This window comes from Quercus suber, unplaced genomic scaffold (genome assembly GCF_002906115.3).
Source record: "Quercus suber isolate HL8 unplaced genomic scaffold, Cork oak 2.0 scaffold_578, whole genome shotgun sequence".
NCBI classification, from domain to species: domain Eukaryota; kingdom Viridiplantae; phylum Streptophyta; class Magnoliopsida; order Fagales; family Fagaceae; genus Quercus; species Quercus suber.
Window position 1 is genome coordinate 133,281 of NW_027070023.1, and position 26,060 is coordinate 159,340.

The 26,060-nt window shown below is 36.9% G+C and overlaps 1 protein-coding gene across 1 annotated transcript; it reads left to right on the forward strand.

Annotated features, from left to right (window-relative positions):
* Positions 1–6,224: 6,224 nt before the first annotated feature.
* LOC136063789 (uncharacterized) lies at positions 6,225–6,809 on the forward strand. Its single transcript, XM_065764684.1, has one exon. The coding sequence runs from the start codon at positions 6,225–6,227 to the stop codon at positions 6,807–6,809; it is 585 nt and encodes a 194-aa protein (XP_065620756.1).
* The last annotated feature ends 19,251 nt before the right edge of the window (positions 6,810–26,060 follow it).

Sequence of the window (26,060 nt, forward strand, 5' to 3'; positions counted from 1 at the left end):
CAAAACGTCGCCTGGAGTAATTAATACAGTGCTTTGGGAATACGGAACTGACAGCGGCAATAATGAATCGCTCATCTCTATGCCCGCGCGCGTGTAAATGGGGGTATTTATGACTTCCCCCTTTTAAATTTTTGTATTTTTCTTTATTTTTATCTCTTTTTCCTTGTGTGGCAGATCAAAATTTTACTTTTTCACCTCGGATGCGAGGGAAAAATTAAAATTTTGAGGGGCTATTGTGGGGGGAAAAGGGCCCAGTCCAATATAATGGGCCGAGAGCCCATGTGAGAGCTATTTTGCAACCGAGAAGAAGGAGATGGTAAGGGTAAGGCCCATTTGGAAGTGGGACCCTTAGAAGGAAGAATTATTACAATCCGAAGAGTATATCTCCTGTCCGAGGAGGTTGTAGTCCTCTGACGCAAATGTTATAAATCAATTGAGGGTGTAAAAGGCGAAAATGACCTTCCGAGGACTCCACCTGATCAAGATAAGCTCTGAATATGCTGGGAAACGATAAGGATGGAGAAATATCTAAAGGGAAAGCTGCTACCACTGTATTTAATACTCTGCAGCAACTTTTCTGGCCACATTTATGTGGAGAAGACCCCTGAACAGTGCATCCTAACCTACCGCCACTCACACAGAGTTAAAAGAAGATGCTTAACGTGACATGTACTCAAGTAAACTCATGGATGAGGAACAAGTGGACGATAGAGATGAAAAGAATGAGGGGCTATATAAAGGAAGGAGGCTCCTAACGGGAAGAGGAGGAAAAAAAAAAAAAAAAGTGGAGAGAACTAGAGTGTAATCCTAAGATCTTTGTTCATCATATAATCACTAATATAACTCTTCGGATATTCACTCTTTATGTGTAGTTCCATGTTAACTTGTGATTGAGAGTTGTGATTAGATATTGTTAATCCCATATTTAACCTACCTCTTTCACCCATACGCTACAAGTTTATTGTTTTGGGCTTGGGCCACAAATCCTAACCCTACACCAACTATTAATTTATTTCTCTATTCTATTTAAATATTATTTTCTACTTTTTTTTTTCAATTACAAATCATTATAAAATGAAATAAAAAATGAAGGATGCACAAATCACTGCAAAATGCAAACGAAAGCCTACACAAATTCCAATAAATATAAATATATAGAAACACACAAATAGATATAAATCCGCCATTCACGTAATAAATTGTAATCTATGATCTACCCCTCTCTCTCAAATAGACTCAAATACCAACTCAAAAACCTAGCGACAAAGCTTTAATTCTTTGCATGCGCTATGATTCTCTCTGTGTCTCTATCTTGTTAGAGCAGATTGGGTCATCAATAAGGTAGCAAGATTAGCGATCAACTTGATTTGGCGTTGCTTCCATGTCTCTATCTCGCCGGAGTGGTTTAGGTTGTCGGTCTCACTAGAACTTTCTTGCATCATGGGGAAGAGAGAGTTCACTAAGACAAAGAGCAACGCAGAGAGAGAGAGAGAGAGAGAGAATATCGGGTACAATGAAAGGAAAAGAAAGAAAGAAATGGTTTGGCTAAGCTACAATGTTACCAATTTTTGGAGAAGCAAAGTAGCAAAATATCATTTTGGCCAACAGATTGATAATCCAATGTTGGTGTTCTTTTATATTTATTAGACATATTTGGGTTGAAATGCTATTTTAGCTCATAAAATATGAATGTTCTAACTAGTATAAGTTGTAACAAATAAAAACAAAATAAATGTGAGTGGTGTGATAATTATTTTTATATAAATTTATCATTCCTATGATTTGTGTAGTGCATAAATCATAATATATTAATTTATAGTAACAATTTTTTTAATAAAATTGTATTATTAGATTTATTTTGTACAATATTGTGTCTCAATCACAATACAATGACTATATATATATATATAAAGCCAAAACGGAGAGAAAATTCAATTAGATTTCAATTAGAATCTAATTTTGCATTATGTGTCCCATCTAAATTTTTTAATTTTTATACCAAGTAAGTTAATTCAGTATAAAAAATAAGGAATTCAATATAAATAAACTATCAAAAACTTAATAAAAAATCTAACTCTATATATATAATTAAAAGAAGGGAGAATTTAAATAATTTTACTTTTATGAGCCATTTTTTGTGTAACTAAAATAACTTAGATTGATAAGTTATTTATGTAATATTATGAATATGTAGTAGAAACATATTATATTATATATACATGTGTGTATTAATTACAATTATTTTTAATTATATTTGTATATATACATAGAATTACATACTAGTAAACATTAATGCTAGTACTATGGAAGCGGTTTGTAACAAAGAATTCAATTCTCATTCAGTCTACAAAGACACGACTTGCTGGTTCAAGAAAGATCGTTAAGATGATATGATGGGAGTGAGGAGCTTGCGTGACATGCTCTTCAATAGGAGATGTTGTAGTTAGGTGATACTCACTTCTCACTTGATGGTGATATGACAGTGTCGGCAGCAAGCAACATAAAAACGACGTGTAAGTAATTAAGATAGTGATAGCAAATTGCAATCAACATGTATCATTTCTCATTTTTTTTTCTTTTACGTATTTTTATCTCTCTTTTTTATTTAAATTCTATCTTTAGGTAATTCTATTCTATTGATTTTAGGTTTTGTTGATAACATTTTAGATAAACACAACTATTATAATTGTAAATCGAATACTTCTTTTTTTCATTACTTGATTTGTCATATATATCCAAAAAATATGTATATATCTATTCTTAAAATTTAAAAATTTATTAAAATTTCAGCAATTTGGTGAAGTCACTTGATGCAACCACAGCGTCTAACCCTAATTTTTATTATATATAATATGATATGATTTAAAAGTTTCTTTGGTTTGGGATCTTCAATTTTGTGGTTAAAAAAATTTCACTACGAGTTAGGTTTAAATAGGACATTTCCATAAAAATATATCTTTAATTCCCTATAAAATAGAATCACTTTTCCACTTGGTTTTTCAAACTCAACTCTCATATCTCTCCCGTATTTCACGCCGCTTTTTTACTTTTTTCTTTTCTTTTTTCCTTTATCCTTACTCTAATCTCACGGTTTTTTTTTTCTTTCTTTCCAAATCTCCTCTTTTTTATTTTGGAAAATAAAAAACTCCTACTATTAAAAAACCACTACTATTCAATGTCTTTAACTCTGCTATCTCTCCCATATTCTACTCACCCCATGTTTTTACTTTTTACTTTCTTTTCTTTTTTTTCTCTTTATCAAGACTTCTATGTTTCTACCTTAAGAAAGAGAGAGACTTTTTTTGAGGGAAAAAAAAGAGAGAGAGAGACTTATCTATTTCTTTTGTCCCTTTTTATCTCTATAATCTCTATATATTAAGAGAATTTAGAAAGTTAGTTATGACTTCAGAAAATGTCAAAAATATCCCTAATCTAATTAGATAATCATTATTCTTAAAAAATAAAAAATGGGGTTAAAATTGTAATTCAACAAAATTAAAAAATAAAACTACCCAATAAACTTTTTTCCTAAAAATTAACACACTCTCTATTTAAATATATCTCATGCACGTTTGATAGATTTTTTTTTCCCTTAAAAACTAGCACACACTAAACCTAGCAGTTTACTCTATTTCAAATCTTAAATTTTAGTTTTTTAAAAATTCATTTTTTGTATAACCTCGCTAACAATAGATAAATTCAAGTTGAAAAATTACATTAAATTTAATATTAAAAAAAAAAAGCCTTATCGCACGTGAGGAGTGAGTGTGATGAGGCTAGTTTTTTTAAAAAGTAAGTGGAAGGGTTGGGTTCTAATTAGAAGCATTAATCTTTATCAAATGTATATATATATATATATATAAGTGCATTATCATGGTATCACTTTACTATAATGACACATGGGTAAAAGTGGACAAGTGACTCTCTTGAAACGAGTCTAGTGCATTGCTCCTTCTTTTTAACCTAATCAATCCATAAACCCAACTGTGGGGGGAAAAGGGCCCAGTCCAATATAATGGGCCGAGAGCCCATATGAGAGCTATTTTGCTATCGAGAAAAAGGAGATGGTAAGGGCAGGGCCCATCTGGAAGTGGGACCCTTAGAAGGAAGAATTATTACAATCCGAAGAGTATATCTCCTGTCCGAAGAGGTTGTAGTCCTCTGACGCAAATGTTATAAATCAATTGAGGGTGTAAAAGGCGAAAATGACCTTCCGAGGACTCCACCTGATCAAGATAAGCTCTGAGTATGCTGGGAAACGATAAAGATGGAGAAATATCTAAAGGGAAAGCTGCTACCACCGTATTTAATACTCTGCAGCAACTTTTCTGACCGCATTTATGTGGAGAAGACCCCTGAACAGTGCATCCTAACTTACCGCCACTCACACCGAGCTAAAAGAAGATGCTTGACGTGACACGTACTCAAGTAAACTCATGGATGAGGAACAAATGGACGATGGAGATAAAGAGAAGGGGGGCTATATAAAGGAAGGAGGCTCCTAACGGGAAGAGGAGAAAAAAAAAAGTGGAGAGAACTGGAGTGTAACCCTAAGATCTTTGTTCATCATATAATCACTAATATAGCTCTTCGGATATTCACTCTTTACGTGTAGTTCCATGTTAACTTGTGCTTGAGAGTTGTGATTAGATGTTGTTAATCCCATATTTAACCTAGCTCTTTCACCCATACTCTACAAGTTTATTGTTTTGGGCTTGGGCCACAAATCCTAACCCTACAATTGGCGCCGTCTGTGGGAAGAGCTTGAGTGTAAGGGAAAGTAGCAGCAGTTGATCATGGCTGAACCAGGGCAACAATCGGCAGAATCTGGGGCGTCCCAACATATAGATCCCTTTCTCAATTTGGAGCGGAGACAAGACTGTGAAGGTAGTGTACATACTACACACACTGAACGAACTCAACCTCGTGGCGGAAGTCATGTTTCTCATGCAGAGAAAAACAGCATGCAAATAGAGATTGAAAGGTTAAGAAGGGAGCTGCACCATGTGAAAAGAAAACGTGCTGCCTCGCGTTCTGATGACGACTCAGGTAAGGAACAAGACATCACTTATGAATAGAGGTCTCGAACTCCAATTAGTGAATCTTTTTCATATGATGATGAACACCCTCGCAAAAAGCAACCGCAAAGGCCATCACATGGAGGGGTGGGAAATGATGCCATGAGCAAGGCTTTGAACCAAATCTCCAGGTCACCGTTCACGTGTAGGATTGAAGGAGCAAAGCTTCCTCGGCATTTCAACCAGCCAACCTTTACTATTTACAACAGTAAAACTGACCTTGTAGAGCATGTGAGCCACTTTAACCAAAGGATGGCTGTCTACTCTAGAGATGAAACTTTGATGTGCAAGGTATTCCCTTCTAGCCTTGGACTCGTGGCCATGAGATGGTTTGACAATATGAAAGCAGACTCCATCAATTCCTACCAAGAGCTCATTCAGGCTTTTGGTTCACGTTTCGTCACATGCCAAAGGGTGGCCAGGCCCTTGTCTTCTCTGCTATCCTTGAGCATGTGTGAAGGTGAGTCCCTTAAGGCCTATTCGGATAGGTATTGGGAGATGTTTAACGATATGGAGGGCAACTTTGATGCAATGGCCCTAGACATATTCAAGCTGGGTCTCCCCACTGATCATGGTTTAAGGACATCCTTGTCTGGCAAGCCTGTCACTAACATGCGTCAACTTATGGATCGTATTGAAAAATATAAAAGGGTTGAAGAAGATCAGCAGTAAGGGAAGGGTAAGGATAAGGCTATCCCCCAGGACAGGAAGGACTTTAGGTCGGACTGTTACAACAGCAATAAGCCGAGGAGAGATTTTGCTGGGCAGTCAGGCTCAGCAAATGCCCAGGCTGTCAATACAATATTCAAGGAGCTGGTTCATCAAGTTCAGGAAAAGATTAAGAATGAATCATTCTTTATGTGGTCGAGTAAAATGGTAGGGAACCTTGAGAGGCGTAATCACAATCTATATTGTCAATACCATCAAGACCATGGGCATGCCACTGAAGACTGCAGAAGTTTGTGGGATCACTTGGACCAGTTGGTCCGCGAAGGCAGGTTGAGGCACCTTTTGCACCATTCCAGTGGCCGAGGAAGCCAAGTAAATTTTGAGTCCGAGAAGAGGGATTCTACTAAACCTCCATTAGGTACTATTAATGTCATTTTCGCAGCGCCAGGAAGAACAGGGTCCTGGCCGTCCAAAGTTATGTCAGTGGCTCGGCTACCAGCAGGGGATATTAGCCAAGATTCGAGGAGCCATATACAAGTTGTCTCGCCTGTACTATGCTTTTTGGACGAGGATAAAGCTGGAACCATTCAACCTCATGACGATGCTTTGGTAATCACACTCAGGATTGGGGGATATGATGTGAAGAGGGTGATGGTGGACCAGGGTAGCATGGTGGAGATTATGTATCCTGATCTTTTCAAGGGGCTGAACCTCAGGCTCAATGACTTAACTCCATACTGTTCTCCCCTAGTCAGCTTCGAGGGAAGGATGGTCACCCCGAAAGGGCAAATACGGCTGCCCGTACAGACTGGTTCGGAAGTGGTTGAAGTGGATTTCATTGTTGTCGATGTTTACTCCCCTTATACGGCGATTGTAGCCAGACCTTGGCTACACACGCTAGGGGATGTTTCCTCCATTCTGCATCAGAAAATCAAATATCCTTCTGAAGGGCACGTTTGTGTGATCCGCAGAGATCAATCCTCGGCTAGGCAATGTTTGGTTACTGCCATACAACACGAGCCTGAGATTGAATCCTCAGCCAGGACGGAGGGAGACCTATAGCAGTTAAAGGGTCGGTTGTCACCCGTTGAAGGTCATGATGAAGGCGTTAAATGCGAGGACCTAGTGCGGGTTTTAATTGGGACCAATCCTGAGAGATATTTTCAAATCGGATCCCAGATACCTCAACCAGAGAAAGAAGAGCTAATTGACTTCCTTAAAAGAAATATTGATCTATTCGCCTAGAGTACTTATGAAGCCCCAAGAGTGGACCCGGAGTTCATTTGCCATCATTTGAGGGTTAACCCTCTGAGTGTACCAAAGAAGTAGCCTCCTTGGTGGCCATCCAAAGAGCATGTTGAAGCAGTCAAGGAAGAGGTGATGAAGCTCAAACAAGCTGGGGCTATTAAAGAAGTTTTTTACCCCGAATGGTTGGCAAATACTATGGTGGTAAAGAAGAAGAGTGGAAAGTGGCGAGTTTGTGTGGACTTCACGGACTTAAATAAAGCTTGTCCTAAGGATACTTTCCCTATGCCGAAGATTGATCAATTAGTAGATGCTATTGTCGGCCATCCTCGGATGAGTTTCTTGGATGCTTTCCAAGGTTACCATTAGATACCGTTAGTCCCGGATGACCAGGAGAAAATCGCTTTTGTTACCCCCATTGGTAATTACCACTATAAAGTGATGCCGTTTGGTCTGAAAAATGCAGGTTCTACTTATCAGCGAATAATAACCAAGATGTTTGAATCACAATTGGGCAAAAGCATTGAGGTCTATATAGATGACATGGTGGTAAAAAGCAAGGTTATTTCTGAGCATTTGAAGGATCTTGATAACGTTTTTGAGACCCTGAGGAGACATAAGTTGCACTTGAATGCGTCGAAGTGCTCATTTGGTGTGGGATCAGGCAAATTTTTAGGTTACATGGTAACGCACAGGGGAATTGAGGTCAATCCTGATCAGATAAAGGCTATTCAAAATCTGCAGCCTCCTCGAAATCCGAAAGAGGTCCAAAAGTTAATAGGGATGACAGCTGCTTTGAACCGATTCATCTCCAAGTCCGCGGATAGATGTAAACCCTTCTTCTCGCTGATCAACAAGTGGAGGGGATTTGAATGGACTGAAGAATGTGCCTCGGCTTTCCAACAACTTAAAGACTACTTGTCTCGGCCACCAATTATGTCTAGCGCTGAACCAAATGAGGTCTTATTCGCCTATATTGCAGTGGTCCCCCATACTGTAAGTTTAGTGCTGATAAGAGTGGATCAAGGGGTACAAAGGCCGGTCTACTGTGTAAGTAAGTCTCTACATGAAGCCGAGATCAGATACTTGCCATTGGAAAAAGCTATTTTAGCAGTGGTACTGGGAACGCGAAAATTGCCCCACCACTTCCAGGCACATACTATCGTTGTGCTCACGCAACTCCCACTTAAGACAGTACTCCGAAGTGCCGACTACACGGGAAGGATAGCCAAGTGGGGTACTATTTTAGGAGCCTTCGATATCAAACATATGCCTCGCACTTCAGTTAAGGGGCAGATCCTAGCGGATTTAGTGGTCGAGTTCACAGAGCTTAGCTTAGAAGAAGTAATAACAAAGAGAGACATGGATGGAAAATCGGTTGGCATGATTTCTCAACGAGATCTTGCCCGTTGGGAAGTGTATGTAGACGGTGCTGCAAACCGAAAAGGTTCTGGAGTGCGGCTGGTCTTGATATCTCCAGAAGGAATCATCATTGAAAAGTCATTAAGGCTGGATTTTGGTGCAACCAATAATGAGGCAGAGTATGAAGCCCTGTTGATGGGAATGGCTATGGTCCGAAGAATGGGAGGAAAGGTCGTGGAGTTGTTCTCGGATTCAAGATTAGTTGTGGGCTAAGTACATGGGGAGTTTGAAGTGAAGGATGAAAGAATGCAAGGATACTTGAATCGAGTCAAACGTCTACAGGTGGAATTCAAATTTTTTAGCTTGCTACATGTTTCTAGAAGTAGTAACGCGCACACAGACTCTTTGGCCACACTAGCCACCTCTTCAAAGCAAGATTTGCTGAGAGTTATCCTCGTCGAGGATTTTCATGAGCCCACCGGAGCAGGAGGGGATGCAGTCCGAGTGCACCAGATTCGAGAAAGTTTCTGCTAAATGGATCCCATAATAAAATTCTTGAAGGATGACACTTTGCCGAAAGAGCGGGGAGAGGCTGACAAGATCTGAAGGAAGGCTACCAGGTTTTGGCTGTCCGAAGACCGAAAGTTATACAAACGTTCCTACTCAGGACCATACCTATTATGTATTCATCCAGAGGCGGCTGAGTTGCTACTAGAGGAATTGCATGAAGGAATTTGTGGGAGTCATACTGGAGGCAGGTCATTGGCCCACCGAGCCCTTACTTAAGGGTATTGGTGGCCGAACATGCAAAAAGAAGCCTATAACTATGTAAAGAAGTGCGATCAATGTCAGCGATTCGCACCAAACATACACCAACCAGGTGGAGTCCTCAACCCACTATCTAGCCCGTGGCTGTTTGCCCAATGGGATTTGGACATAGTGGGTCCATTCCCAAAGGCTGCAGAAAACAGGAAGTACCTTCTGGTCGGCACAGACTATTTCACGAAATGGGTCGAAGCTGAGCCTCTAGCCAATATTCGAGACGTGGATGTGCAAAATTTGTGTGGAAGAGTATTGTCACCCGTTTCGGAGTTCCTCATACTCTCATCTCGGACAACGGCTTACAGTTTGACAGTAACGCATTTCGGAGTTATTGTAGCGAACTGGGAATCACGAACAGATACTCTACCCCTTCCTATTCTCAGGGGAATGGGCAAGCTGAAGTAGTTAACAAAGTCATAGTTAATGGGTTAAAGAAGAGGTTGGACGACGCGAAGGGTAAGTGGGTTGAAGAGTTGCCACACGTGCTCTGGGCTTATAGAACTACACCTCGTAGATCTACTGGAGAGACTCCTTTTTCAATGACTTATGGGGCTGAAGCTGTCATTCCTTTGGAAATAGGTTTCCCAACTTTAAGAACTAACTTGTTCAGTCCGACCAGCAATGATGAGCTCTTAGAAGCAGGCTTGGATTTAATCGAAGAAAGAAGAGAAAGTGCAATGGTTCGGCTGGCGCAATACCAGCAGAAACTTAGGCAGGGCTATGATGCCAACGTCAAGCTAAGGCCCTTAGAACTTGGTGATTTGGTGCTTAGAAAAGTCATTGGCACTGCGAAAAACCCAGCGTGGGGAAAATTAGGACCAAACTGGGAAGGACCATATCGCATTACTTCATGTGCTGGCATTGGGGCATATTTCCTAGAGGACTTGGATAATCATGTAATACCACGCCCCTAGAATGTAAATAACCTCAAAAGGTACTATTATTAATCGAATTATTTCTTTGTTCATTATGATAACTTGTTCCCCTTATTGGTTCTCNAAGGAAAGCTGCTACCACCACGTATTTAATACTCTGCAGCAACTTTTCTGCCCATTTATGTGGAGAAGACCCCTGAACAGTGCATCCTAACTACCGCCACTCACACCGAGTAAAAGAAGATGCTTACGTGACAGTACTCAAGTAAACTCATGGATGAGAACAAATGGACGATGAGATGAAAAGAATGGGGGCTATATAAAGGAAGGAGGCTCCTAACGGGAAGAGGAGGAAAAAAAAAAAAAAAAGTGGAGAGAACTGAGTGTAATCCTAAGATCTTTGTTCATCATATAATCACTAATATACTCTTCGGATATTCACTCTTTAGTGTAGTTCCATGTTAACTTGTGTTGAGAGTTGTGATTAGATTTGTTAATCCCATATTTAACCTACTCTTTCACCCATACCTACAAGTTTATTGTTTTGGGCTTGGGCCACAAATCCTAACCCTACAATTGGCGCACGTCTGTGGGAGAGCTTGAGTGTAAGGGAAAGTGCAGCAGTTGATCATGGCTGAACCAGGGCAACAATCGCAGAATCTGGCGCGTCCAACATATAGATCCCTTTCCTTTAAAAAAAAAAAAAAAAAAAAAAAAAAAAAAAAAAAAACAAACAAACAAACAAAAGAGCCTACAGTCTAAGTTTCTATTGGGGCTTGGTCTTTGGGTTCTGAGGATGCTTCCTTTTCTCCCAAGCCCTCGCCTTTTTCCTTAGGTAGCTCAGTAGGGAGGCTCTAATCACCTGGCTGGCTGGAATCCTTGGTAGGCTCAAGGGTGACTGGGGGAGCTTGGTCAACCAAAGGCAGCTCCGAGACCTCTGAGAGTTGTGTTGGAGGAGGGGCGTCAGCTTCTGGAAGCTCTCGGATGTCTGGGTCACAAAAAATACTCTTGGGCAGCCTCAGGTCAGAGTCAGTAGGCACTCCAGCACCATCTAGTGCCTTGCCCCAGGTCATGTCGCAGTAGTCCTGGGCGACTGAAGCAAATTGCTCAGTAAGACCCTTTTCCGTCATCTCCACTCCCAGTTGGTAGGACGCTTTCTTTTCGGCCTCGGTCGCCTCCTTGGCCAACTAAGCGTCCCTCCGAGCCTCTTTGGCAGCCTCCTTGGCCTTCTGGAGTTCGGCGTGAAGTTCCTTCACAAGCGCCTTCTCAGATGCTAGTTTGCTCTGAGTATCATTCAGCAACTTGCGTTGGGCCTTGGCCTAGGTCTTAGCATTTCTCAGACCGGCATTGAGGCTATCCCTTTCTTGGGTCACCCCTTTTAGCTAGTCCGAGATCCGAGAGACCTACTCCTTTAGGCTGCCCAGTGTCTTTTTAGCCTTGGACCTAGAGTGGGCCTCCGCTTGGGCTTCAACATAGGCCTTCCGATTCCACTCTTCGGCCACGAAGACCTGCTGGGTAATTTGAACAAATAAAGTAGTGCAGTTAGCATAAAATATATAAAATCACTATTCCAACTGAAGAGTCAAGTGAGCATGCTTACCATGGCCAGGTCCCTCTTTAGGGACATGAAGAGATCATACTAGCTAAAACGCCTGTATGATTCCATGTCACGGGGGAGGAGCAATGGTTGCTCCAAAGCTTCAGTTATCAACCCCGTTCTGCCCCCATCGTAGTTCCTGACCGAGGTTTCCTAGGAAAATGGAACCCCATCTAGTTCCAGCCTGGGAGACCAAGTGCGTTGCCCTCGGCGCACGTCGGCCATAGAAGGCTCTTCCCTGCTCTCAATGGAAGAGGGTCTTTTGTTGCGGTGATCCTTTATCACCTTCTGCTGCTTAGTGGTTTTGGTTAGCACCACCACCTCCCGGTCCTCAGGCTCGAGAGGCCTCTTTTTCTTCAGATCTGGAATCGATTTCAAGGCCGGATCAGAGACCTGAGGTGGGGGTGGGGGTGGAGGTAAGTTCACCGCTGGCCGAGAGGTCCCTGTCGCCTTGGACTCAGCTTTACTACCCCTTTTCTTCAGAAGAAGCTTCAAGTCAGACATTTCTTCTTCTTCAGAAGAGTCCTCAGGAACTGTAGTTAGCAGAAGTGGTTAGTGGACTCAGGAATGCCTGTCGGTTTCCTCATCGGAATCTGAAGAGGGTATTACCTGAACCCCCCCTGAAGTGTCCCCTTCAAATTTGAATCTGTCAATCTATTCCTCTAACGAAGCGAATGAAGAGCCTACTCTCTCTCCTACTGCCGCCGATTCGAAAGGAACTTGTTGAACTGGTCGGATTAGCAGGGGGATGCCCTGTGGATTGGGGTGTGGAACAGGTGGGAGGTTGTATGACGCCAAAAAGTGTTGCCGAGCGACGTCTATTTGCTGTAATTGGTGATCACCCTGTGTGATGGCGTTGCCAGCTGGTTGGATGTCTGCTTTCTTAAGCGTGTAGCCGAGTATGAGTGGGATGGACCGGAGCTGTCCATCTTCGCTTACGAATATCTCCGAGCGTAGTAGGTAATTGAGGGCGGGGGCATTGATAAGGCTGAGCCGAGGAGCAGTGTGTGCCTTATCTGTAAAACAAACAAGTAGACAGATCGGGTCAGAAAATTGAAATAGGATGACAGATCCTAAGACTATTGTTAGAGATCCTAAGTCTAAGAAGTCACACCTGGCTCTCCTGGCTCGGTCGGACAGTGTAGACCGTCGTGCCATGCGCCTGAGACGATTAAATAGTCGTCTTTCATCCCTTTATTCGATTTGGGAAGGCAGGAGAACAATCTAACGACGTCAGATCGAGATTTAAGGTAATATCCCTCCCCTTTTTGGTTATGACACTCATACATGTATGCTAAGTCATGCCAGGTCAGCCCTAGTCCTAACTGTTCGTTCAAGGCATCGATGACCCCTAATATCCTAAAGGTGTTGGGCGCGCACTGCTCAGGTGAGAGCCTGTGGTTGCGAAGGTAATTTAGAGTGATGGAGCCCATTGGGAGGGTCATTCCCCCTTCAATGAAGGCTATCATTGGGATTACGACCTCTCCCTCTCTTCGGGCTGTTAGTATCTGCTCTGGAGGGCAGTATCTCAGATTTATCCCCCGCGGGATACCGTAATTTCACTTAAATTCCTCTATCAACGCCGGACTATCGACGAGATGTTGGAATTTGCCCATTTTTAGAGTGACTGATGTAGCGGACAGGAAAAGGGTTTTGAGGGAAGAAAACGATAGCCGAGAAGAAAGTAAATACTCAGGAGGAGCCGAAACTTACATAAACAAGATTGAAGTAAAATCCCTGGACTCGAGATGGATTCTTTGTAGATTCAGGAAGCAAAGAACACGGAAATCCGAAGACGCTTGAAAGGTTTTGAAGGAAAGAACTCTCTGGGTACTCTGAGAATGCGTAAAGTGAAGAAAAATAACCTCCTCTAGGGGTTTATATGCGGAGACAGATGAAGCGATGTCATTCATTTCGTCCAAATCCCGAAGAAGAACCCTGTCCGTTGGATCAACAACTCACCGTTGGATGCAAAGAACAAAACGCCGCCTAGAGTAATTAATACAGCGCTTTGGGAATACGGAACTGACAGCGGCAATAATGAATCGCTCGTCTCTATGCCCGCGCGCGTGTAAATGGGGGTATTTATGACTTCCCCCTTTTAAATTTCTGTATTTTTCTTTATTTTTATCTCTTTTTCCTTGCGTGGCAAATCAAAATTTTACTTTTTCTCCTCGGATGCGAGGGAAAAATTAAAATTTTGAGGGGCTATTGTGGGGGGGGAAAAGGGCCCAGTCCAATATAATGGGCCGAGAGCCCATGTGAGAGCTATTTTGCGACCGAAAAGAAGGAGATGGTAAGGGCAGGGCCCATCTGGAAGTGGGACCCTTAGAAGGAAGAATTATTACAATCCGAAGAGTATATCTCCTGTCCGAGGAGGTTGTAGTCCTCTGACGCAAATGTTATAAATCAATTGAGGGTGTAAAAGGCGAAAATGACCTTCCGAGGACTCCACCTGATCAAGATAAGCTCTGAGTATGCTGGGAAGCGATAAGAATGGAGAAATATCTAAAGGGAAAGCTGCTACCACCGTATTTAATACTCTGCAGCAGCTTTTCTGGCCACATTTATGTGGAGAAAACTCCTGAACAGTGCATCATAACCTACCGCCACTCACACAGAGTTAAAAGAAGATACTTGACGTGACACGTACTCAAGTAAACTCATGGATGAGGAACAAGTGGACGATGGAGATGAAAAGAATGGGGGGCTATATAAAGGAAGGAGGCTCCTAACAGGAAGAGGAGGAAAGAGGAAAAAAAAAAAAAGAAGTGGAGAGAACTGGAGTGTAATCCTAAGATCTTTGTTCATCATATAATCACTAATATAGCTCTTCGGATATTCACTCTTTATGTGTAGTTCCATGTTAACTTGTGCTTGAGAGTTGTGATTAGATGTTGTTAATCCCATATTTAACCTAGTTTTTTCACCCATATTCTACAAGTTTATTGTTTTGGGCTTGGGCCACAAATCCTAACCCTACACCAACTATTAATTTATTTCTCTATTCTATTTAAATATTATTTTCTACTTTTGTTTTTTTCAATTACAAATCATTATAAAATGAAATAAAAAATGAAGGATGCACAAATCACTGCAAAATGCAAAACGAAAGCCTACACAAATTCCAATAAATATAAATATATAGAAACACACAAATAGATATAAATCCGCCATTCACGTAATAAATTGTAATCTATGATCTACCGCTCTCTTTCAAATAGACTCAAATACCAACTCAAAAACCTAGCGACAAAGCTTTAATTCTTTGCATGCGCTATGATTCTCTCTGTGTCTCTATCTTGTTAGAGCAGATTGGGTCATCAATAAGGTAGCAAGATTAGCGATCAACTTGATTTGGCGTTGCTTCCATGTCTCTATCTCGCCGGAGTGGTTTAGGTTGTCGGTCTCACTAGAACTTTCTTGCATCATGGGGAAGAGAGAGTTCACTAAGACAAAGAGCAACAGAGAGAGAGAGAGAATATCGGGTACAATGAAAGGAAAAGAAAGAAAGAAATGGTTTGGCTAAGCTACAATGTTACCAATTTTTGGAGAAGCAAAGTAGCAAAATATCATTTTGGCCAACAGATTGATAATCCAATGTTGGTGTTCTTTTATATTTATTAGACATATTTGGGTTGAAATGCTATTTTAGCTCATAAAATATGAATGTTCTAACTAGTATAAGTTGTAACAAGTAAAAACAAAATAAATGTGAGTGGTGTGATAATTATTTTTATATAAATTTATCATTCCTATGATTTGTGTAGTGCATAAATCATAATATATTAATTTATAGTAACAATTTTTTTAATAAAATTGTATTATTAGATTTATTTTGTACAATATTGTGTCTCAATCACAATACGATGACTATATATATATATATATAAAGCCAAAACGGAGAGAAAATTCAATTAGATTTCAATTAGAATCTAATTTTGCATTATGTGTCCCATCTAAATTTTTTAATTTTTATACCAAGTGAGTTAATTCAGTATAAAAAATAAGGAATTCAATATAAATAAACTATCAAAAACTTAATAAAAAATCTAACTCTATATATATAATTAAAAGAAGGGAGAATTTAAATAATTTTACTTTTATGAGCCATTTTTTGTGTAACTAAAATAACTTAGATTGATAAGTTATTTATGTAATATTATGAATATGTAGTAGAAACATATTATATTATATATACATGTGTGTATTAATTACAATTATTTTTAATTATATTTGTATATATACATAGAATTACATACTAGTAAACATTAATGCTAGTACTATGGAAGCGGTTTGTAACAAAGAATTCAATTCTCATTCAGTCTACAAAGACACGACTTGCTGGTTCAAGAAAGATCGTTAAGATGATATGATGGGAGTGAGGAGCTTGCGTGACATGCTCTTCAATAGGAGATGTTGTAGTTAGGTGATACTCACTTCTCACTTGATGGTGATATGACAGTGTCGGCAGCAAGCAACATAAAAACGACGTGTAAGTAATTAAGATAGTGATAGCAAATTGCAATCAACATGTATCATTTCTCCGATAGCTGAGTCTGGGGCATTCCAGACCAAACATGTATAATTAACTCTGTATTGAGACACATTTGATTGGATTATGTTATTTCAATCCGCATTAAGCAATTCAAGGATTTGACTCATCTTTCTTGGATAATGATATTTCAATCCACATAAAGCAATTCAAGGATTGGACCATTGGACCATCTCTCCCATTTTAAGTATGTATAACCTTATCTGTGTGCCAAGAGACAAAAGGATGACTCATCTTTCATTGTAATGCAACCTTGTCTGCTCCAAATTTATCGAGCTTTGTGCAATTAGTGTTAACTTAATTTGTACGTGATTGTAATAAAAGACCCATCAAAGTGATAAAAGAAGAATAAAACAAAAGAGAAGACATTGCAAACATTATGACGGGACTACATTAATTAACAGGTGTGTACAACCCAATGTATCCCTATCACATACAAATACAAATTTTTGTATCACTTTTTATGTTTCACTTAATTTTTCATCCATCACAATTTCTCATGTGTTCCTTTTATTTTTTTTATAAAATAACTAATGCGTACTAAAAGTTTTGTAACTTAACTAGTTGGTACTTTTGCATGTTTACAATGGATACATCTTGAGTTCAAATTCCTCATTCTTGTTATAACTATTAAATTATTGAAAAAATAAAACTAAAATTTAGAATGAAAAAAGAAAAAAAAAATCAAATACGTAACATACCAAAATTAGTGGAGTATAAGGGAAAATATAAAAAATAGTATAGACATGAATTTATTAATATATAACCACCATTTATTAATGAGTCTGAATTTGATAAAGATGGGGTGTAAAAGTAATATTTTACACTATCTAATAAGATATTGTCACATATCAAAATTTAGTAAGCCGATTTGAATTCATCATGCGGGGTAATATCAAATACGTCGCATACCAAAATTTAGTAAAATATTGGTTTTACACCATTTTATAAGATATTGTCATATCAATTTTTACTTAAAACTTAATGCATCTTACCGCACCTAATAACATCATAAAAACCTTTTACTTAAAAGTTAAAATCTAAAATATGGTTTATTATCTTGTCTAGTTAGATGTATTTATATTTTAGTAAAATGATGATGTGATATGTTCTTGTTGGAGGGTGTAAACCCTTGGTCTACACCAAGTCCTTCTAACTTTTGGTTTATACCAGTGATCAAGTCTTTAAAGAATTTAATATCTTTATTAATATATCTCAACGTGTAAAGACAATTTCATAATTTTTTAGTAGAAAGAATCTGGATTCAATTCCTACGTCCTCATTTGTTATACGCTGGGAAAAAAAAAATTAATGATTTCAGATAGAAAGACTGGAAAATGAAACTACAATGTCTAGAAAGACTAGAATAAGGAAACCTATCTTTTCTTTTTCTTTTTCTTTTTTGAGTAAAAAGGAAACCTATCGTGTATTGGAACTCTGGGTAGCAACAAAAATATGTGGGTCTGTTTAGTTAATATATATTCCTGTTTAAACTGTGACGAGTCAAAAAAATAAAAAATAAAAAATAAGGGCCACTTGAGTATAAATTATAACAGTCTATTTTAGCATATCATGACAGTCTAATAACAAGGCAACACAAAGGTTACAAGCTGTACATGTCACACAAAGATAAAGTCAATAGACACCATATATAAAGTATTAGGAAAATGTTTCTACCCAAAAAACAAAAAAAGGTATTAGGAAAATGGTATAAGGTGCTCAACTGCAATCATTAAGGATAAATTATTGACTGGGTTATGTTGTATTGGAAAGTAGCCAAAAAAAATCAAAAAAACAAAAAAAAAAAAAACAAATGATTTGTTAACAAAAAGTTGTGCGACTCCCTAGAAAAAAATGTTCGATTGCAATAAAACTCAAAATTAACCAATGTCCAGTACACTTTGGCACTCATTGACCAAACCCAAAGTGTAAAGAATATGATTTATAAAGAATATGATATTGTTTTATATTTGTTAAAGTTTAAGAAAGAATTTGTTTTAAAACTCAAAAAAAAAAGTTTAAAAAAGGAGTTAATTAATGGTAGTGATATCATATTTATCACTGCTATTAACTCCTTTATACTCAAAAATAAAAAAATAAAAAAATCGTTTTATAAGAAAGAATTTCCTATGATTTATAAAGAGCAAATTGCATAAGAAAAATATAAAAAAACAAAAAACAAAAAGATGTTAATAGCAGTGAACAGCTATAAAAGCAATGGAAATAGAGAAAATTATTGAGTAAAGCAGGGAGAGAAATTTTTGTAAAAGTAGTGGTCCAAGCCATCTCCACATATGTCAAAAGTGTTTTCAAACGTTTGGTGTCTTTTTTTGGAAATCACTATTGGTGTCAATATGCAATCAAGGAGACTAATGCCATATATGATAGGTAGATTTTGGTGGGGAATGCTGGAGATCGAGGAATCCATTGGATGAGCTGAGAAAGATTATGTTGAAAGAAAGAATGGAGTGGCTTAGGGTTCAAAGATTTTGAGACTTTTGACCAAATATTACTAGCTAAACTACAGGTTTGGTGGCTACTCCAAAATGAACAAAGTCACTTTTGAGTACCAAATATTTCCAGCTAAACAGGTTTGGTGGTTACTCCGAATGAACGAAATCACTTTTGACTTTTAGTATAAAATATTACAAGCTAAACAGGTTTGGTGGCTACTCCAAAATGAACAAAGGCTATGTTTGTTTTGGCTTCAAATCACTTTCTGAAATACTTTTCCATAAATGCGGGTGTTTGGTTGCGCATGGAAAATAAATTTTCCGGAAATGCTTTTCAGTTGACTGTGTGTTGGGTGTAAAATCATTTCTTTTTTTTTAATTTTACTTTCAAATCTCATTTTTTGGAAAACAGAGAGAGAGAGAGAGAGAGTGAGAGTGAGATCGCGCTCGCGCGCAAAGAGAGAGAGAGAGAGAGAGAGAGAGAGCTCATCGCCGGCGACCCACGAACCAATTTTCGACTTTGCCGGTGAACCCAGAGCCCAGATCACGCCACGAACCCAGAGCCTTCGACCCACTGATCTTCGATCCAGAGCCTTCGACCCACGAGACTTCGACTTCGCCGGGGACCCAGAGCCTTCAACTTCGCCGGAAACTCACGAACCGATCTCTCTTTCTCTGTGATGTTGATTATTGTTGTTGTTGTGGTGGTGTGGGTGGTGGTGTTTTGGTGGTTTTCCTATTGTGTGGTGGTGGGTTTTGTGTGGGTGGTGGTGGAAAATAGCATTTTTAGAATGTTACCAAACACATGAAAATATTTTTTAGAACAATTTTCATAATGCAACCAAACACTTGAAAATATTTTCCTTTCACAAAAATAGCATTTCCGGAAAATATTTTATGGAACCAAACACAACCAAAATCACTTTTGAGTATAAAATTTTGAAGGCAGAGTACTTCCCCCAGTGACACATTCCTAAATGCTAGTGTAAGACTGGGACATCATATTCACACATTTGGAGTATAGGTGGAGCAATGTGGATCTTAGAAAACGGAACCAAACTCATAAGTATAGTGTATAGAGACATAAAGTGTTCACACATGGCAAGATTGTTGGCTCCCTATATCAGAGAAAGACAATGTTTATTACACACTGCTCTAGCTATTACACACAAAAGTACATACAAGTTTGTTTTTAAACTGAAATTGTGACTTGAAAAACAAACTTATGTGTATTTTGTGTGCAACAAGAAATGTGCACTAACAATTAGTCATCAGAAAAATGGGTGAAAAAGAAGAGAATAGAAACCCTTTTAAAAACTTAAACAAACACAAAATTAAGTTAAAAACATTTCACTATTCTTTTTTCGGTGAATAACATTACAATACTTTACGTACGTTCAGTCTTCAAGTTTACAAAGGTAGTTGAATGTCTAAATCATAGTGAAATTAAGATGGAAAAAATAAGTATCCAAAATTCTCTAGTTCAGTGATTTTTCTAGAGTTTAGATGATTACAACTTGCGATTAATTAAAACTATAAAATTATTTTATTCTCTCTTTCAAAATTACTATATTCACTATAGATGTTAAATTTCCTCTCTTTATGTTGAAGCCCATTTCTTATTTTCTAGCTATTCTTTTCCTGTTTTCGTTGAAAACAACAACAAAGGTTGGTATGAAACGTGAAGAGAGACAAATGGATCAATGAAACCCTAAGTCCTAAGTGACTCTTGACGTTTGGTTTTGGCCAAGATTTTTATTTACTTATTTATAAATGTCTCTGTCTAGCAGTTAACATTTAGAATGCATCAAAATATCTCCTTCACCTAAAAAGGTAGAGAAAAATTGTCAAAAAATAAAAGAAAAAAGAAAAAAGATACAGACATAAATTTCATTTAATATCAAGGGTCCTCTTGCAACGTGCAATTAAATGGTCCCATAAATAACTTTTATTAGCTTCTGGACCAAACAAAATTACCAAGTACCAACACAAGCAAGAAGAGATTGTGAGGTATTAGTAAATTTGAATTACATAGATTTATTTCAGGGAGTACATGGCATCCAAGTTTCAAACCCTAAAGTCTAGGGAGTTAGAGTAATATTGCGTACCCAATAATTTTTATAACATTTTTTTACAAAAGCTGATTTGACAAGTTTATTGATGTTTATCTAGACTCACCATGGTATGAAAAATTTTGCGAAACCCTTGTAATTGGAGAGTCGATATACACTGCTGTAAATAAATAAAAGAATAAAAAGAGTTGGGTTGGGAACAATACAAACTTCCTCAAAGTAATGGGATGCTCTTACCAGCATTGAAAAAGATAAGAATAAAAATAAAACAAAACAAAACCAGCAAAAAAAAAGAAGGAATTATAATAAATTGTTGAGTAGGGAAAAATCTTAATTATCAATGTGTCATCATGTACTTTTCGCTAATATTTTGTGAACATGTAGATTTAGTAGGTGGGTTTGCATGGACGGAGTCACGGAGCTACTTTGGTGAAATGCTTTTAAAAATAGGCCTTACATTCAAAGCTTATTCTTTTTGTAAAAAAAGAAAAAGAAAAAAGAAAATATATATATATATATATAAAAGAGTAGTCTCCAAATATTTACGTATTAAAGTATAAGATGTAGCCTTCAAATCCTGAGTCATATACAACTTATTCCTGTCTAATATGACCTCCCAATTGTAGGATTCTTGCCCTATCTCTACCGAGTGTATTGAATATTAAACGTTCAAGTAGTCCTTAAGAAGATTGCAATAAATATTTATGTGACAAAGCAAAATATTGCAAGCACACATTGGTAACATGCATGCTTATAAAAACAAATTCAGTTTGGTTGACAATCATTACCAAATCCAAATGTTAGGTATATAAAAGTCCCCAATTCATTTCTTAAATTATAATCAAATCAACTGAAAAAATAAATAAAATGAAAGAATGAATGAAGATTATAATGTGCTGGCCATGGCAAGCTTAATTGTAGTTGGAAAATATGTGTATAAAATTATATAAAAGATATTCTAGTTAGATCTTTTGGATTTCTTGAGAAACTCTAAGACATAAAGCTCCCTTATTCCAAAGGGTGAGTATGAAATGGATGGATCACACGTGATTAATTACCTCACATAATAATGTGTTATAAACATTCTAAAACTGCCAACCCCACCTCCTTAGACTTGCACGATTTTCCCCTCTAGTTTCATTAATATCTCCTATTGTATGTTTTGATGTTTGTTGTTTCTTCTAATCACCTTTACATTAGCAAGAAATTATTATGAGAATGAAACTCTTATAAATTGTGTTATACATTATAATCCCAAATTTCCAGTGAAATTTTTTAATGAGATCAAACTCTAATTGAGGTCAAGAGTTTTGTAGCTCGATCAGTAGCATTACTTGCTATTATTCATGAGGAGAATTAGGATTTGATTCCTCCACCCTTGTTGTTGCAATTATTAAAAGAAAAAAAATAATTAAAAAAAAAAAATCTCCTTGCCATCGTGCTTGTCTATGGAATCCTCATTATTAAAGGAACTTATAGTGACACTTTCCATCTTTCTCATTTCCAATTTTTAGTTTAGATGTTAGAGAGTTGAAGCTTTTTTTTTTTTTTTTTTTTTTTACAAGATAGAAATTCTACTTTAACTTAATCTAAATAAATATATATGTATGTGAAACTCTCTCCTAGATATTTGAACCCCCGCCCTTGCCCCCCGCCACACTCCACAAGTACTTATACTTGTAAAGTAATCATCATGCTAAGAGTGCGCAATAGTGTTGAAAATTGAGACTTAGTTGAAGTGTTGATTTTTTTTTTTTTTTAGGAGAAAATTTGACGTGTTGAATTAATTATAGCTTTTATCTGGAATTATGGGATCATTAGTGATAATGTACTAATGTTCACCCTAACTTAAAAAAAAAAAAAAAAAAGTGTTCAGCCTTCTGTTTCAAATTAATTTTCATTGCGAACCCCATGATCTAGAATCAATATTAAAATTAACAAATTAGTGGGTTGATTTGCATATAATGAGAATTGATCAATTAATTTGACATATTAATGTGCCCACTAATTTGTTGAATTTAAAATTAATTTTGAATGATAGGATGGACATTGCAAATCAATCTTGATTACTGTGTTGCTTGCAAATTAAAGATTTTGTAATTTGAGTATGGACTTGGAAATTAAGAAAAATTAGGAGAGAATTTCAACAATGATAGAATTTTGTAGATAGCCTCGATAAATAATAGAATTTTGTAGATAGCCTCAATAAATAATAAACATAGTTAGGAATGTCAACGACTCAACATCACAGGGTGGGGTGAACCATGAGTGCCCTATCCTAACCTTATTAAGACAGCACAAGAACCAGTGCAAGGCTGGAATAGGGACGATTGTGATGGAGGCATTTTGCCTTCCCTAAGAATGTGATATTAGCACTAATGAGAGAGAGAGAGAATTTGACTAACAAAATTCTATCCCCATTCAATACTCTTTTACTACGGTCTACATAAAAAATCACATTTATGTGAAAGAGGGTGTAACATAGGTGTACAAAATCATTTCTCTAAATATAGTCAAAATAAGAGGATTTTTTTTTTCAGAAGAAAATAGGATGATTTTTGGTTACCACTTCTTCAATATTACTTTTTAAATGTGAGTGACGTGGAAGCATCTAACTCATGCATTCTATTAGTGCCGTAAAGATTAAAGAAACTCTAGTGCGTGGAGTTTTCTAAGAACTCTTAAACAATCTAATCCTCTTATAATAAAAGTTTAATCTATTAAAAAAAAAAAGGATAATATAAGAAAGTAATGATAGAAGATTGATAGTGTAGCAATATAGTACTATTATTTTTTTAAAACAAAGACCAAAGCATTGTGAATTTTGAAGGAATCCATATATGCCAAAATGATTTTTCATTTTTCTAAACTTTTTTCTACAATAAATTTCGGTTGGGATTTTCAACTTTGGTAGTCGGGTATAGACCGTATAGTTGGTTTACACACATTTCTTCTTGGAGATGATGGTAACGATAAGAATGGTTGTTTTTGGATAGCTTTCATTTAAGGCCATGAGAGTATAGAAAGAATAGTTTAATCCTAGGGACAAACCTTATTAGGCCTTAAAGTAATTGGAAAATTATATTTAACTATTGCTTTCCTATAATGGGTAAAAAAAAGTTGGTGTTAAAGTTAATAGTTTAACTTTGGTTCAATAAGGATAAGATCTACTTTGTGTTGGTATTATACATCACAGCTTGTTAGTTTTTTTAATACAACTTGTTAGTTTATAATATATGAGTGAAGATTATGATAAAACAATTGGAAAGTACCTAATTCTTTAGCAAGGAATCTTTCCCCCTCTATGTGTGTGTATAAGCGTGTGGGTTCAATATTTACAGTCAAAGGAGCATGAAATCATCTTGTACATTGAACCAAATCTTTAGGAGCAATTTTATAATGAAAGGTGTATAGAGAAAGATCAACCAGATACCTGAATTCTTTTAGAAAAGCTTAATTAAAAAATTGGAGATCTGTGTCACTGTGTGCCAATCGCTTAAGCAAATTGACCTGTCCCCTATCAAAAATAATGCCCATCAAACCATCAGATTTATACAATCAATCATTAGTGCAACCCACTTTTGACTCTTGAGTAACCTGTACATGATCTCTTTGTCTCTCTATTGATGCTTTCTACTTCCTTTTTCTTTTCTTTTTAATTACAAATTTCTGGATATTGAAAGATATATTGTGAAAAATTTTAAGACCATGTAAAATGACGTAATTGTGTCATAATTGTTCATGTGGTAGACTGTAAATGAAAAAAGTGACAAATGCATATAAAAGTGATAAGCAATCAGTCACAATCTAATACATAATTAATGAAGCACTAGATTCACTCAAAAATTATTTCCTCTTTTTGTGTGGACAATTTTTTTTTCTTCTTTTCATATCTATATTGGTTATGGAGCTGTACCAAACAAGACATAATCTTTCTAAGCTGTCAAAATCCTTCATTAAATATTTCCTTCAAAACTTTTTTTTTCCTTCCCCTTCTGGGGACAAAGTATCTAGTGGAGGTGGAGTAGCAAGTAACAACATAGGCCTAGGTTCATTTGTACCTTGGCTTGGCTTGGCTTTTACTAGTTTAGTGTAGCTCCAAATTCTTGTCTTGGTTCATTTGGGAAGAGTAAATTAGTAACAACTCACAATTCCCAAAGAAAAAGTAAGGACAGTGTCCGTGGACTTGAAGATAGTTGGTTTACTCAACGATAATTCTTTAATTCCTTGTTTAAGGGCGTTTGTTCTTTTGACTCTGGTAATTCTATAATTCCTTGTCTGAAGTATTACCCTCTTTGCTAGATTTAATATATATATATATATATAGATGGGTTTAAATTATACACGGTATAATTCTAAAGAATTACACATTTTTTAAACTATTATATTTAAATAGATCTAATAGTAAAAAAAAAACCATCATTAATACTATAATTGATTTCATTTATTATCCCTTAGTTAATACATTCCATACTTATTTCTAAACGTAAAAAAAATTTATAACACAACTATTACTTTTAGTTGTTCTCTACCTCCACGTTTCTCTCTCTAGAACGCTCTCTCTCTCTTTCCTCCACTGCTATTTCCCCTCCATGGATAGGTTGCCGGCAGCAAAAATAAATAAATAAATAAATAAATAAATAAAATAAAATAAAATAAAAATCAGCCGGGGGCTAGTATTTTACATTTTTACTTCATCACTGATCCTGGCAGAAGGATAAGCCCAATCCACTAGTATTCATTAGTTACCTTCAAATCTCATAACGCTTGGTTATCATTCATTCATTTGTCATGAACAAGTTCAAAGTATATTAACTCTCTGTGAGGTTCAACATAGAACTGCACAATCTCAACAACTAAAATTTAAGCGTGAACTCTGTACAAGTTACATATATTCGGTATAAATTCTACATATAAGGACAAAGATTGATTTGAAGGTATCTACATTTTTGTCTATACGTATAGACACTAAAAGCAATAGTTGAGTTGTGTTTAGGGTTTTTTTTGGGTTAAGAAATAAATATGAAATGTATTAAATAAGGGACAATAAATGAGGAGTAATGCTACATACATAAATTATTTTACAACATTTTTACAAACTGCTGATGTGGTTTTAATATTTACCAAATAGTTATTGCAAGTAAAAATGTAATGTCAGTGATGGGCCCATATTAGAACTAATAAGAATTTATCACATTAGCAGTTTATAAAAATATTATAACATAGTTTGTGTCATAAATGAGATCAAGTGTCCGTTTGACATGATTAATTTTGCCAACTTATTTTACTATTCAACTTATTTTTGATACTATTTATGGATCCCACTGCACTT

Excerpts from the sequence above, each read along its gene's own strand:
- LOC136063789 (XM_065764684.1), top strand. The coding sequence starts at position 6,225 with ATGTCAGTGGCTCGGCTACCAGCAGGGGATATTAGCCAAGATTCGAGG.